The sequence below is a fragment of the Nymphaea colorata genome, chromosome 2 (genome assembly GCF_008831285.2).
Source record: "Nymphaea colorata isolate Beijing-Zhang1983 chromosome 2, ASM883128v2, whole genome shotgun sequence".
NCBI classification, from domain to species: Eukaryota; Viridiplantae; Streptophyta; class Magnoliopsida; order Nymphaeales; family Nymphaeaceae; genus Nymphaea; species Nymphaea colorata.
Genome location: NC_045139.1, coordinates 1,476,212 through 1,493,029, shown reverse-complemented (window position 1 = coordinate 1,493,029; position 16,818 = coordinate 1,476,212). Strand labels below are relative to the sequence as shown.

Here is a 16,818-nt window from a genome sequence, read left to right as displayed (position 1 = left end):
GTGACTCCCTTATCTCAAATGATTATATATTAGATCATGCGCCTTTCTCTCAGTACCTGTATTTTCCCAGCATAATCTATGGAAAATCCATCTCTTTTCTTTTCTTTTGTTCCTTCTTTGTTAATTTGTCAGCTATTTTCCTAAACAGTTGCAGATTCTTTTATATTTTTGTACATGTATTACTGATTACATGTATCTTTTCTTGATGATATATCTCTTTTGACTTAATTCAGACAAGAAGGATGCTCTCTCCCAGAAGCAGATGGATGAGTTCAACGATGAAAAGTACGGAGGATATGGAGGAGGTGGATATGGACGCGGTGGATATGGATATGGACGCGGTGGATACGGTGGATATGGACACGGTGGCGGATATGGATATGGACACGGTGGTGGATATGGATATGGGCGCGGTTGCTACCGGTGCGGGTACAGGTGCTGCTCGGCTGAGGAGTACGCAGAGTTTGTGCAGGGTGGCAACTAGAGAGGGCCTTCTTTCCTTTAAGCCCTTTTCTGTGTCTGTGATGAACTGCGCGTCAACTGTGTCGTTGTGCTTCTAAATAAATGCACTTAATGAGGTGCGGCCTTAGTGATTTATGCCCTGCAGGCCAATGTTCTTATTATTATAGTGCATGTACCCCTCTAGTATTGGAAGTATATATGCTTTGGAATATTTTCTGTTGCAGAACTTCTACGCCCATCCAATATCCCCGTTTGGAGGAACTGGATGTATTCTATGAAACACCGCCTTAATGGTGGTGAGATAATAAACAAATATGCAGAATGTCTAGACTGAGTAATGAGTTATCTGATCGTCTTATTCACATATAAAGTTGCTTTTTAAAAGATAAATCCAAGTTGGTTATTTATCTAAACTCTATATATAAAGCCTTGTGAACCCTGTGTATATATAAATATTGTCAAATGGCTAAAATTTAAAAGTCTGTCGCTTAAAAATAGTCACTGAGTTGGTATTAACAACGGTTTATGGTACCACCACAGATTATAGCGGCGAGTTTAGCAAAGCTTTATGGTCCTTTTGATAATGATTTTTTAAATTGTAGTCATCAGCTGGCAATTATTCAACAGCATCGATATGATATATAGAATCTGAGCTGTGATAATCCGCAATTGTAAAGGAAATTAGCTGGTTTGAATCTCACAACAAGGTTTTATAACTGGAGCCAAAATATTTGCTTCAGTAGTTCAGCATTCTCAGTCCACGAAAAAATCCTAAGTGCGTCCCCCAAAATTGAGCTGAGTTTGGTGAATACACCTAAAACTCAATAAGTGGAGGACTTTAAGATTGAGAATATAGGCATCATCCATGGTATTCAACTGTATAAGAAATTCAAGCGAGGAAGCCACAAGTACTTTCGATGTTTGAATGAACTTCCACACAAGGCACAGAAAACTTTTTCTTCAAACAAATGTGCACCATGTCGGCTGATATGGGCATATGAATAATACTGAAAGCTATTATATTACCGCTTTCTTTTCCTTTTTTTTTTTTCTTTTTTCTAATGGTGCACCATCTTGTTCTTATCAGCCATTCTGCCTCTTCCTGCATATTCACAAAGACTTAAACTAATCTTCGGCCCGTTATGCTAAGAAGGAGAGAAAACATATGATCATATTTAGTAAATTAAGTGAAAGAAAGCATGATATTCAAATCAACTTGCGCAGGTAAGTGGTTCACACCCGTATTCAAGGCTCTCTCTCGTTTTGCTCTTTCGTACTGTTGCCAATAACTTGTACTTCTTCTAACCTAGCCATACAAAACCGTACTTTTCCTGTTTTTCTTATGAGCCTTGATATAAAACTGATACAAGCTTATGCAAACACTATAAAGAGAAAAAATAAGGAAAGAGAGGCAAAAAGAAAGAAGACAAGGTTTTACCTGGTTCAGTTCAAAAGAACCTATGTCCACACCAGGAAAGGCTTTCTTGCCGTTGTTCTTATTGTTGTTTCCTGTCTAACAATACAAATATATAAAGCAACAGGAGTCATAATGATACTGATTATATCAAATCTTTTCTCTAACGCTCCATATCAGAATTATTATGATCTTTCTTTTTCTCTTATCCTCCTAATGCTTCAGTTTGAGAAACGTGAACCAGACCAGAATTTATTTGATCGTTGGATTTACACTTTCCATTTGCTGTTGTTGATGTCACAATAGAATGACGTTGCGCTGGAGGAAGCTGAGTGGGACGTTGCATTTTCCTTTTCCACTTTGCATTTAAGTGAGACGTTGCTCTTTTCTTACAGTTGTCGACGCCATAGCTGGTTCCTCTTGAATCTGGCGTTGCAATGTCTCAATGTTTTCCTTTAATATCGCCATAGCTATGGGTTGAATGATTTTCTTTAATATTGCCATAGCTGTGAGACGTTGCCCTTTCATCGACGTCACAGTTGGTTCTTCTTGAATTAGACGTTGCAACATTTCAAGGATTGCTTTCAATATCATCATAGCTGTTTCCTTTTGAATTTGACGTTTTGGCGTTGCAACGTTTGAATGAGTTTCTTTAATACACTACACAAAAATGAAAAATCCAAATCCATTATATATATATATATATATATATATATATATATATATATATATATATATATGTGTGTGTGTGTGTGTGTGCGCACGCGCGTGCGTATATATATATATATATAAAAGGTTTAAGTTTCTTTCTTAAAACCAGAAAAAAAATGTCCATGTGCTATGAAATTTATGTATCAAGAAGTTTGCCAATTTGGAATGGGATCATTAAATGAGTTCAAATCCCCATGTGGATGGATTTCTGCACTATTGGGTGGTACACTAGGCTTACCATATGGTGATGTAAATCAAGGTCGATCATAGATATAACAAATAACATGGCAGACAAAAGCTTCTTATTACATGTGGTGGTCTTGTCTAGTACTGATTAATATGAATGTACATTTTGATTGCAGCATCTTGAACATAGCTCTCAAAAGATATAATTACTTTCAAATCCAACTTGTTTAATGAAAGAAATCTCTATCTTAGGGCTTATCTTTTGGCCATAATTTCAAAAAGAAGTTCTCATTTTATAAATGTCTTGATATAGGCCTATCATCTCTTGAACGAGCTATGAAATAGGGCTTCTAAGTTCATGTGGGCCATTCTATATATATATATAATCACCCTAAAGTTTTCGAAAAATTAACTTATTTTATCCAAGCGTGAAACTCAAATTTAGGCGCAAGATTCAAATCTAAAATATAACTTTTAGATCTAAAACCCAAGTTTAGATCCAAATCGAGCATTTCATACCCATTTGCCCCTCCTTTTCATAAAAAAACTCTTTTTAAAGGGTGATTTTGGTCTTTTTGATAAGTAAGACCAATTTATCCCTCATTTAAAAAAAAAAAACTCCTTTCAAAAGGCGGTTTTGGTCTTTTTGATAGGTAAGACTCATTTGCCCCTCATTTTCACAAAAAAACTCATTTTAAAAAGCGATTTTGGTCTTTTTGGCTGGATAAATGTCCAACTCATTTATATATATATATATATATATATATATATAAGCAAAATGGCCAATCATATCCATTTTCAAACCATTTTTTTTTCAAAATTATGTGAAATTTTGATGAAAATGAGGTGAAATTAAAAAAGATTTAAATTTTGGGTTTTGGCTCCAAATAAATAACCCACTTTTCCCCTCGGGCAAGATTGGCCCTTGGAAGAAACTCTAGTATATTCTCACTTGAAAACTTCGAGTTTCTCTTGAGTTCTCTCTCTCTCTCCCTCTTCCTCTCTCCATTTTTCCCTCTAACTTGGAGCAAACTATAACCCTCTTGGAGGCATCATCTTTGAGCTTCACTCAAAAGGAATCTTCAAGTGAAGGTGTTCATCTTCCTTAGGTCATTTTTCATTAGAGGTATGTAATCATCATCCCTCTCATTTCTCTCTTCTTTCTTTTATCGACTTTATCTCTCCATGGCCAAAGGAGATAACACTCAACCTCTTTTTAGAGACAAGAGGTTATGCTCAAGTGCACTAGGAGCATGAGAAGATGAGATGATAGTTTTCATTTTCTCTTTTCATCATCATATTCTCATGGTCAAAGGAGATAGCACTCAACATCTTTCCTTATGGCCAAATGAGATAGCACTCAACCTCTTTTTAGAGACAAGAGGCTATGCTCAAATACACTGGGAGTATGAGAAGACGAGATGTTATTTTATTTTATGATTAAATCATGTTCTTTCAAGTATTCTTGTTGTTGTTGTTCTTTCTCTTCATTAATATGTTCTTGCTATTTCTTTTCCTTGAATATAGTCTTGTTGTTGTTTTCATTTTCTTTTCTTATCTTCATCCCCTCATGGCCAAAGGAGATAACAGTCAACCTCTTTTTAGAAACAAGAGACTATGCTCAAGTATACTAGGAGCATGGAAAGATGAGATAATCTTTTATTTCATGATTGAATCATGTTTTCTCTTTTATTGAATGTAACATTGTCTTCCTTTCTTCATTTTTTTTCTTCTCATCTTTATCTCTCCATGGCCAAAGGAAATAGCACTCAATCTTCTCTTAGAGACAAGAGGCTATACTCAAGTGCACCGGAAGCATGGAAAGATGAGATAATCCTTCATTTCATAGTTATATCATGTCTTTCTTCCTAGTTGAATCTTTCTCTTCCTATCATTCTCTCTCTCTCTCTCTCTCTTTCCTTCCTTGAACATTGTCTATGTATCACCCATGCATAATTGTTTGGTTTTCCATTTATATGTGAATGTATGATGAGAACGAGAGTTTGGACTGGGGTTCTTCATTTTTATCTTCATATTAATTTTTGAGGTTGGGACTTGTCCAATCCGAGGAAACTTTCACGAATATGTACATATTAAAAATGCATTCTCATGTCATTGCATATAAGTTTCCTTCCTAATCACCCATTAGGAATCCTAATGAGTATACTGTTATATTGCTTGTTTGCTTTCATACCCAACGATGGAAGAAATATATCCTTTGTAATAACTAAGTAATAACATTCTATGTTTATATATAAATCATAGTTTCCAAAACATTTTCAAAACTAGTATCCTAATACGACTTTAGGGACTTAGCTTAGACTCTTGCATGAGTCCAAGCCCTCCTCCGGCCTATATTAAACTTGAAGATGGTAATCTTAAGTCATTCTTTGATTTCTAATCTTGTGAAGGCACGTATGTATATACATATTATATATGTCCGTGCACACATGATGATCCCTCCATCTTTCTTTCTCTATGCTTTCACTTTTCATTTTACAAATTTTCATATATGCATGAATGTATATGCATATGTGTTCTATTTCCTCTCTTTCGAATATTTTATTCCTCTTTTCAAGACAAATATCTCTACTTACAAAATTTCTTATACATACCCATATATACATATGTATATTTTTCTTTTCTTCTAAAACTACTCTTTTTCTCTTCAAATTAATACATTTTTTTCTCTTAAGCTTTCATATATGTGTATACGTGATGGTATGTATACATATATGTATGTCTTTCTTTATCTTTGTTTCATCTCTTGTATTCTTTTAACATTCTCCTCTCACGATCTTTTTATTTACCAACTTCATTAAGATCACAAACCAAGTAATGGCCCAATGTTGAAATCATGCTTGATGGTCTACAATTCCTAACTCTTTTCAAAAAATTTTCTTTCTTATATATAATAATTATAACAACAAAATCTTATATGTATGTTGTGGTATGAATGACTTTACATTAATGTTGTGGTAGGAATGTTACATTGCATCCATGCATTCTCACTCACTTTATTTCACTTATTATCACAAGCACCTCTCAAAAAAAACTTAAGCAAGATAGGATGGAGCTCTAAATAGGTGGTAACCAAATTAGAGCAAAATCTCAAACCTACTTAAAGTCTTAAGAGAATACTAAAGTGATTTCAAAATGATTTCACAAACTTTTCAAATGATATTTACTAATTCTACTTTTTCCTCAAAACATTTCATATTTTCAAGCAGCTCTTCAAGAGTCTTTTCAAAAGTTTGAAACATCAAATTTTCAATATTTTCTACACTGCATATACAATCAAAAGGACGTTTATGTTAAAATTAAATGCATCAATGATGAACATAGTCATTGGATTGATTACCCCCGATAAAGGTACCGGAAATGGTCAATCCTCGTACCGACGAGCGAGTCCCTTTTCTTTCTTATTTCAAAACAAAACTCAATTTTATGAAGCACTCCAAAACCAATAAAATTTTGGGGGTGCAAACAAGGTATATATATATATATATATATATATATATATAGAGAGAGAGAGAGAGAGAGATACACACAGGCACATACACACAAAAAAAGTTATTGCTTCATGTGTTTGAAGGTAGCCAAGTAATTGAACTTTTATAATTCATTTTTAAAAGAACCATACAAGTGAATCTTTGGGCGATTCACAAGCGAGTTCAGGCAGAGTTGTGCTAGCCCGATCTTGCCTCGAGTGTCTTGAAAGAACCTTCCATATACCAATCACATGCATACCCATTTCAGCAATCTACTTTTTTTAATAATTTTATTGAGACTTATTTTATATATTTTTCTTTTTTGAGTTTAACCGAGTTTAACCAAGCCGAGCCTACTTAACTCGAGCTCGACTCATTTAGGTTGTCGAGTTCATTTCTTAACTCAAAGTCGACTCGTTTAATCAATGAGTCGAGTTCGAGTCGAGTTCGAGTCAAGCTTATTGAGCAAGTTCAAGTCGAGCTTGAGTTAGTTCGGCTCCTTGAACAGTCCTCCAAGTGATCATACTTGAGCAATTGACTTTTGGACCTCTATAAACCTCATTATTTCTAAATTCTTTGGGGCCGAGAATGTCTTGGGGGTAAGATGCAATTCACTCATGGACCTAATGGTTTAGGTAAATATTTAATGTGTGGTTAAGTTTATCTTGGAACACCATGCACAGCCCCCAATGCATGAAATGTGGACCCCTCACACACTTTCAGTATAGTTTTGTCCCACTCTTAGGGGTAGGTGTCATACACATTGGCCTGCACATATAACCACCTTTGCAGTTGTAAAAACTTAACTTTTTCATAATAACCAGGCCCCTTAGACACTGACGAAGCTTGTTATATACGTCGTCTTCATGTGTGAAATTTCATGTGTCATTTTAATAATGACAAAAAATGTCTATGTTTAATACAAAAAGAAACTTTTTGTAGGGACAAAAAAGAAAACTACAAAAATAAGATTTGAGGATTCGATAAAAGTGAAATTCATTAGTTTGTATATGCATATTGTTATAACTAATATGTTCATCTAAATAGTAAAAAAGCGTTTTCATTTTTTTATCGTGGTCATAGCGTTATCTCATTTTCTCATAAATATTTTTTTATCTTATAATTATGTTTAGCATTATCTCATCATCTGCATGTTATCTTATAAATTTATTATCTCATAAACATTTGTCTCATACTTATGCTTAGCATTATCTCATAAATCTATTTGTTATCTCATAAATTTTTTGTTATCACATAAACACTATCTTATATTTATGTTTACCGTACTTTAAACATCTGTTCATTATCTCATAAATCTTTTTATTGTCTCATACATATTATCTCATACTTAATTGTAATTTTATACCTATTTGTTATCTCATGCACATGTGTATGTAATGTTTGGACATAAAAAGAAATATACATATTGATAATAATGTCTACATCTAGGGTACACTCATTATGTACACAAAGTAGTATATAGAATTTATTTTCAGACATTGAATGAACTAACAGCCTCCTTGATTTCCTTCTACTAAACATATAGGTGAAACCCAAGCTCCTGAATATAACTATGCATAAATTGGCAGTAACAAAGTACAAAAAAGTTCACATCTATTTAAGTTTGAAAGCCCCACCTTCCAACAATCGTGTGTTTGCATGGCTCATTTTCTGAGAGCCTTCAACTCTATCTCAAACACCACAAGGACTAACAACACCCACTAAAATCAAGTAGTAGACGTGCTTCATCTCATGTCTCCTGTCTTATAAGCTAAGCTTCGCTCTTTGACATGGGTGAGGTAGAGGAGAGGCATAGAGAGAAGAGAGAGAGAAAAAAAAAAGAAAGAGATAAAAATCCTTTAGAGGGTTCATTGAATTATAGTAAAGCTGCCATGTCGGAGGCTTATTTATTTTTAAAATGAATCTAAGATTTTTATATTTGTTTTAATATGTTATCCAAAATTTTTACACATGTCAAATGATTTTTTTTTTTACTTTTAGTAGGTGAAATTGTGTTTTTCAAAATATCAAGAGGGGCGATGGCCCCCAGCAAGCCACTGGCTCTACCTCCACTAGGCCCGAGAATTCTGGCCGTCAGTAATGCTTTGAACGCAAAGCTGGATATATATGTTGTTCCAGTGTATAAAAGTTTATGTGTTATTTTAATAATGACAAAAAATGTTCATGATCAATACAAAAGAAAAATTTTTGTAGAAAAAAAAACCTCAAACGATTTGAGGATTCGATAAAAGTAAATTTTATAATTTGTATATGTATATTATTATGACTAATATACCCCTTTAAGCAGCAAAAAAACAGTTTTCCTTTTCTTGTGTCGCTCATAACATTATCTCATTATCTCATAAATATTTTATTATCTCATAGTTGTATTTAGCATCATCTTATACATCTCACTATTATTTTATTATCTCATAAATTTTTTGTTAACTTACACCCATTATCTCATATTTATTTGTTATTTCATATTTATTTATCGTCTCATGCATGTTTGGGTATGAAAGTAAATATAATCGTTCTTATATCTTAGATTATTTATTTATTTATTTATTTTTTTCAGAGAGAGGGTAAGGATAAGTGGTATAATATTAAATGTTGAAGGTATGGGCCAACATATTTTTGGTGCCATGATAAGATCTAGTAGCGATAAGCTTCCTACCGCAAGTGTATACGTAGGTAAAATACACAATGTCCCAACTCGTCACACAAGTATCCCATTGAAACCCTATAAATAGGAGAGATGCAGGTGCCTGAAACTCATACCGAGTTCCCTCCTCCTTCTCTAGCTAGCTAGCTAGTCATACCAGTTAAGCATGGCCCTGAGCAGGCTTGCCCTCCCATTATCTTTGCTTTCTTGCTCTTCTTCCAAGTCTACGCTTGTGACTTGGAATAGAAGCCAGGTGAACTTCTCCTCTCCTGTCCCTCGTGTCTGCAAGCTGGTCTGGTCATTTATTACTCTCGAAATACTTGTTATACTCATTTGCATTCACACACAACCATGAATGCATGCACGCACAAGCTCACATAATCACACACACAGGGGAGAGAGAGAGAGAGAGAGAGAGAGAGAGAGAGAGAGAGGAAATTACATTGCTTTCTTATTATAAGTATAGTCTGTTTATGAGCATGGTGATTTTATTTGCTGCGGTGAGCACGTCTGTCGTCTTACTTTCAGTAGGTTTCTGATTCGGCTTAGTTTATCTTCCTGTGGGAAATTGTAGATCGTTTGCATCTGGAATTGTGTTGTTGGTTGTGCATTCCTTGTTTGTGGCTTTTGCTCACATTTGTACATTCTATTTTGTTTGTTTATGTACAGGGGCTTGCGTTTTCTTAAATTTGAAATGTATAATGCTCATTTTTACTATGTGCATCAAGCAAGGGCATCAAATGTGTTCCCTTCTTTCTATTTTTACTCGTAAAATTTTCTCCCTTCTAGATTCACTCTCTTCGGTGCTTCTTTGCAGATGAAAATACAGTAAAATGCATTTTCGTGCCTTTTTTAGTTTAAGATCTGTTTTAATTTCTTTTAGGCTAACCGTAACACATGGTTGACGGCTTATGGAGGATTCTTTCTTATTCATGGATGCATTGAAAGAGGCATCTTCATCCAACTCACTCCCTTGTATCATTATAATCCATCCAAAGTGCTTCCTTCTTCTTCTTCTTCTTCTTCTTCTTTCCCTTTCTAGTTTTCTTGGCACACATTCACAAACAGCATTTGCAGATTCTTTTATTTTTTTCCGTCTTTATGTGGACCAAATCATCTGTAACACTCTTTTCTGGCTGCAGATAACAAGGACACCAATGTAGCGGGCGCCGGTCACGCCAAATTCCCATATGGGTATGGCCGCGACTTCCCACCGTGCCCACATCTCTGTGGCAAAAGCTGCTGCTCTGCGGAAGAGTTTGCTGCCTTTTCTCAGTCTGCACATATCTATGTACCTGGACCTCGATTCCCCCCTTACGGGCGTCCACCATACTGCCTTCATTACTGCGGTTTCAGGTGCTGCTCAGCCGAGAAGTATGCTGAGTTTGTGCAGGCAGGGAACTAGCTAGGCTGAGAGTCTGTTGATCGCTTGGCTCTGCGACCTCCATGGCTCCCTCTCTGTAGTTATGCAGTAGTGCATCTTAATCTGGGCGCCTAAAATAAAAGCATGCACTTGGGTTTGTAATGGCTGCTTGTAAGCTCGTAGATGTGATGTGTCTTCTTCGTTTGCTGTCTTCCAATAAAAGGATCGATCGATGTGCCTCAAACTGCATGAGTAGTTGAGAGTAGTTGAGTTCACATCTACACTGTTCTGTTTACTAGCAGAGATTGGGTTTCAGAAAAGACTTAAGGCCTATAAATGAACCTCAATATCTCTCAACAAACAAAGAGTTTGGGTCATGGGCTGATGAATATGACAAGATGACTTGTTTTAAGACGAGATCAAACTGGTTATGTGCAACATCCCGTGGGATGACAAATGATCAGAAGAATGTGCCCATGTCTCCTATGAAGAGTTATATATGCACTTCTGTGTGCACAAAAAAATGTGCATTAGAGTGTATAATGATAAGAAATAACTCTGATCAGTAAAAAGTGGAGCCTCCTACGAAATAAAAAAAAAAGTAGTAGTGAAAAAGTAAAAGTATTAAAAAAGACATTTCTTGCTGAAAATTTTGTAAGTACATCAACTCTCTCCTATTTTTTCTAGTGCATACAATATATTTTGTGCACCACCCTGGTGCACGCAACTCATTGTCATGTAAAGAGATGGAAATTGCAAAACTAAATTTATAAAAATATCTAATTCCTTTTTAAAAAGAAACAAAATACCCAAAACTCCTTTAGCACATATTTGTTGTGGGGTGTATGCAACTCCGATCTACTTTTAAAGGGGATCGCTAGAGTTGTAGGCTATGTCACCTGAATGCGGGGTGCGGGTGCCGGTGCCGGTGCGGGTAGCTTGGCCCCAACACACACAAGCTCGACCCCATTGTTTGCACCAACATAATTATGAGGGGTACTATTTTTAGCTATTTTTGAAAAAGAAAGAAGAATTTTAGGAATTTTATTTTTCTTTACAGATTTTGTTTTTATAAGAGGGCTTTTACTTTGACATACCAGGTCTATTTTGCTCATATTTTCGCACTCCATTCATTAGATGAACTAATATGAAAGAAGCAAAATCTTTGGTTATATGGTCCAGAGGGCTTTGAAACTACAGGAGTGTGCATGGTCTGCCAAAGATAAAGCCCTCCTACAAAATATCCATTTCTTTATTTAAATGGAAAAAGATGCTCCAAAAATGCATTGTGTGCATCGGGGTGGTGCACGCAACTCGGTCTTGTTATCTATAGATAGAAACATATATAAAAAAATTTCCATTTATAGGCCTAATTTATTGGCTAAATTACGGAACTCACAATTCTCAATTAATTTCTCTTTTCAAGTTGAGCAGCAGTTGGCTCAAATGGGTAGGTTGGGACATGTTATGTGGCACATATTCGTGTGACCCGCGGGGGCTATGTTCTTGTACTTTCAAAAGGAGTGGGTCCTTATGTGCAAGTTGATGCATGTAGAGATCTTATTGCCTGATATTGATGTAGATCTAGACCAATGTACGTGCGAGTGGAATGGAGGGGGGCTTTGGTTCCTGCTTGGATGGTCGGAGACAACCTCCTACTTACTAAGTTGAGCAGCAGTTAGTCGTTTAAATTGAACTTTTACCAAAGTTAATGGATACTGTAAAGCCAGTTAGTTGCTTAAATTGAATTTTGAGCTATGTTAAGGGGTACTGCGAACACATGTCTGTTATGACTCAGAAGTTCAGTAACGTAGGCGGCATTCCTGGTTTACAGCCAAAAATAGGGTGGGCTTGAATGTACATCTTTTCCACATTTTTTTGCCCATAAATGATGTGCCCGGGCGTCTGCCAAGGTAAGATTTCCATGGCCATATTTAGTGTCCACGCAGCCGTTGTTTACGTTCCATAAACAGCAACTAGTATTAGTTCAACACATTCTTCATCTTTTCATTATACTATCTTGCTGTCTCACCTCAGCCCATGGTATCCCCCAATTTATATGATGTTCGGTTAATTTCTCGTAGCATATGGAAAAATAGCGATACCTTCAACTTCTTCAACAATTAAAAGCTGATTTTTAAATATAATCTCCTTTTCAAGTTCAATAGACTTGACAATTACGCAATTAATATCCCTTATTCATGCATTGAATCTACATCAGCCTTTTTATGAATGTCCTGATGCATTGTTTATATTATAAAATAATGACAAAGACAAGAAATCGAAAAAATATTGGTGGATTCGAGTACTTAACTCTTTAATAAGCTCTAGCACCTTGTCCGTTGTTTCTTTGGAAACATTTCAGTAGCGTCTTTCCATATGGAAGTCCTTGTACACAGGGGCGAAGGGAGGGGGGGCTCGTCGTGGCCATGGCCCGGGTTACCTCAGGAAAAAAAAAATTATATTGAAAAAATTAAATTTTTTTAGTTTGGTTCGACCGGTCGCTCCTCTTGACCCAACCCTAACCCGGCCCACAAATCGTCTTGGCCCGACCCTAAAAAAAATCCTGGCTTCACCTTGCTTGTAAAGTTTACTTTTACTAACGAGAACGTGTGGTGAAGAAAGATTTTGATAATTTTTTTTTTCTGAGACATGTTCCAATCATTTTACCGGAAGAAAAAATTTTTGAATTTCATTTTCACTCTCGTAGGAGAGAGGGTCTTTCATTCAACCAGTAGGGGCCTTTTGGTTATTTTCTAGGTTATATCACCTACCTGCACCGTTTTTTCCTTTTGCCTTTCAATTGTTTTCTTGTGGAAACAAATGGTTTCACGTGTAAGTGCAAGAGATGAATGGCCGTGGGTAGGCGAACACTTAGACACCTTTTTGCATCGCTGAGATCTTGCTGCACTGTATGTTCAATGGATCTTCAGAGTCTAGTATTAACTTCGACTGTAATATTGTTCAGTGTGCCTGTGAGGGAGAGGGAGAGAGAGAGAGAGAATAGACGACCAATTACATCACCCTTCATTATAAATGGGCCATATATGATAAGATACATTTAATCAGTGGCAGAGCTACATGTTGGCTAGTGTGGGCCATTGCCCACTCTAACCACAACCAGTTTTTGAAAATTTTTTATATTATGGAGTTGGACCCTACATTAGACTCGCGTTGATGCTCCATAGGCACCCAACTCATTAAAGTAAGCGCCTTTTTGGTAACTACTACATTTAATGGTGTCAACTACCACTGGCACAACTAATAAGTGAGCTCTCACTCACAAAATAATCAATAGTGTACTCTCTCTCTCTCTTTGTGTGTAAAACTGAAATATCGCACTTAAACACTATAAATAGGCCAAGGTGTGGTGCCTGAAACACATCTCGTCTTCCCTTGATCATTAGTCATAGCAGTTAGCCATGGCACTGAGAAGGATCTCCCTCCTCGTTATCTTTGCCGCGTTCTTGCTCTTTTCCCAAGTGCTTGCTCGTGAGTTGGAAGAGAAACCTGTTGCTGGTGGGGTTTCTCATTCTCTGCTTCTTCGTTATACTTTGCCGACAAGTACTTTTTATATGTTCTAGAGCCATATTCAGACCATGCTTTCAATGTTTTCTTAATCCTCTTCCAAACCTTGTCCCACTATTATGTTCCAATCTTCCATACAGATTCATATAACTCTGTTGCTAATTTCCTAGAACCAAACCATACTCTATGGTAGGTGTGATCTCTGTGCAGTGGGGACATCAATGGAAAGTCTTCACTAGATCTTTGTTTGACTAAGTATAACAAGTGATAATCGTATTCAGAATTTTCATCAAATCTCAGAAATTTCCAAAGAGAGTTGTGGGCATAGAACAGGTGATAACTGTGAGTGAGCAAACAGGCTGAGAGGTTCTGATTCTTAGGAGTACCACTCCTTTGATAAGTCAAATTTATATACTATTTAGAATAAAAGTACTTTATTACTGTTTTCAAAAGGATGCAAATTCTGATCTCAAGTCAGTGGCTCACCGGCCATTAGGCGGCTGTTCTCTGGTTCGTATGTCATGAGCACTCACTTCGTAAGCCAATAAAGGGTGTGCCAATAGAAGAGAAATGATGTATAAGCTGAGATGTATAGCTAGCGATGCAGGTTTGGATCCTGGGGTAGGGAAGGGGTAACTTCAGCTCATGTCTTGGGCGAGATGCTGAAATACTCTACTTGTCATGCATATATACTTTGTGACTCCTTTATCTCAATGATTATATATTAGATCATGCACTTTTTTTTTTTTGAGTACCTGTACTTTCCCAGCATGATCTGTGGAAAATCCATCTCTTGTCTTTTCTTTTGTTCCTTCCTTGTTAATTTCTCAGCTATTTTCCTAAACAGTTGCAGATTCTTTTGTATTTTTGTACATGTATTACTGATTACATGTATCTTTTCTTGATGATATATCTCTTTTGACTTAATTCAGACAAGAGGGATGCTCTCTCCCAGACGCAGATGGATGAGTTCAACGATGAAAAGTACGGAGGATATGGAGGAGGTGGATATGGACGCGGTGGATATGGATATGGACGCGGTGGATACGGTGGATATGGACACGGTGGCGGATATGGATATGGACATGGGCGCGGTTGCTATTACCGGTGCGGGTACAGGTGCTGCTCGGCTGAGGAGTACGCAGAGTTTGTGCAGGGTGGCAACTAGAGAGGGCCTTCTTTCCTTTAAGCCCTTTTCTGTGTCTGTGATGAACTGCGTGTCAACTGTGTCGTTGTGCTTCTAAATAAATGCACTTATTGAGGTGCGGCCTTAGTGATTCATGCCCTGCAGGCCAATGTTCTTCTTATTATAGTGCATGTACCCCTCTGTTATTCAAAGTATATTTGCTTTGGAATATTTGCTGGCGCTGAACTTCTACTCCTATGCAGTATCCCCATTTGGAGGAACTGGACGTATTCTATGAAACACCGCCTTAATGGTCGCGAAATAATAAACAAAATGCGGAATACCTAGACTGAGTCATGAGTTATCTGATCGGCTTAATTCACACATAAAGTTACTTTTTACAAGATGAAATCCAAGTTGGTTATTTATGTAAGCTCTATATATAAAAGCCTTGTGAACCGTATGGATGTTGTCAAACGACTAAAATTTAAAAGTTTATCACTAAAAAACAGTCACTGCTTTGATATTAACAACGGTTTATAGTACCACAACAGATTATAATGGTGAGTGCAGCAAAGATTTATGGTCCTTTTAGTGATGAATTTTTAAATTTTAGTCATCAGCTCGCAATTATCCAACGGCAACGAGATATATATATATATATATATATATATATATATATATATATATATATATATATATATATATATATATATATATATATCCTAAGCGCGTCCCCCAAAATTGAGCTGTTTGGTAAATACACCTGAAACTCAATAAGTGGAGGACTTTAAGGTTGAAAATCTAGGCATCATCGATGGCATTCAACTGGATAAGAAATTCAAGCGAGGAAGCGACAAGTACTTTCGATGTTTGAATGAACTTCCACACAAGACGCAGAAAACTTTTTCTTCAAAGAAATCTGCACCATGTCGGCTGATATGGGCATATGGATAATACTGAAAGCTATTATATTAGAGATTTCTTTTCCTTTTTTTTTTTTCTTTTTTCTAATGGTCCACCATCTTTGCATGTTGTTTGGCTCAGAATCGGCCCCAAGTCAATTCCATCTTCCTTATTGATGGTGACTTCAGAATAGAGCAGATGGCAAAAGTTTCTCCCCGTTCACACTGCAATTGAATGCAATTATAGCAGAAGATCTGGACGGGTGAGATCCTATACGACTCATTAATGCAAAGACCAGTTCTCATGGTTGTCGAATGGCGGAATAATGACAGAGTTGAAATGAGAAACTCAGTTGACGCAAATGAGAAAAATATACGCTCTTATCCTGTTATAGGCCAAACATGGCTACCTTAAGTACTTCAGTTGCTCTTCGGCTTTTGCTTCACATATGCTTTTGAAACCAAGAACTTTATGCATGATACTTTCATGGGTACAGTCTGAATTCAGCGTGATGTGTTGGCTCACACCATTTTCAAGAACTGGGAGATCTCTTTCCCGTTGCCATGAGAAGTTGAATTGCTTTCTTTTCTTTACGAAATTATTGGATATGTGCATGTGATGGCTTTGGAATGCGATAAGAGCTTGTATGTTTTTTCCAAAAACATGGTCAAGGGAAATGCATTTATGACGGAATGGAAAGACAAACTCATTTATGCCCTCAGGTTTTACTGTAATGTGGTGAGACCACACACATATATCCTTCATTAGCACTGATGCCATTTCCAAAGTAGTTTCCTTCAGCAATCAAGGTCCATGCAACAGGGTACGCTATTTTTAAATCCAATTATGTATTCCCCTTGCGACAATGGTGCACATCTTCATGTTTTGGAAACCCATAACTGTAATTCAAAGCACGTAATTTAGCAATATATGAACTCAAGCAAATAAGAACGCTAATATTTGGTG

General features: G+C 36.4%; 1 protein-coding gene across 3 annotated transcripts in view; it reads left to right on the top strand.

The window, feature by feature from the left end:
* LOC116247056 (abscisic acid and environmental stress-inducible protein-like) overlaps positions 1–15,177 on the top strand; it is a 60,662-nt gene extending 45,485 nt beyond the window's left edge. The window contains exons 3-4 of one of the 3 annotated variants that reach the window (XM_050075878.1): positions 234–578; positions 15,083–15,177. In XM_050075878.1, the coding sequence (XP_049931835.1) occupies positions 234–484 (251 nt within the window). In that variant the 3' untranslated portion in view covers positions 485–578; positions 15,083–15,177. Of the gene's footprint in view, positions 1–233; positions 579–13,651; positions 13,812–14,752 lie in introns of those variants that run through there. The other 2 variants (XM_031619005.2, XM_050075879.1) reach the window with 2 other exon arrangements.
* Positions 15,178–16,818: the final 1,641 nt, after the last annotated feature.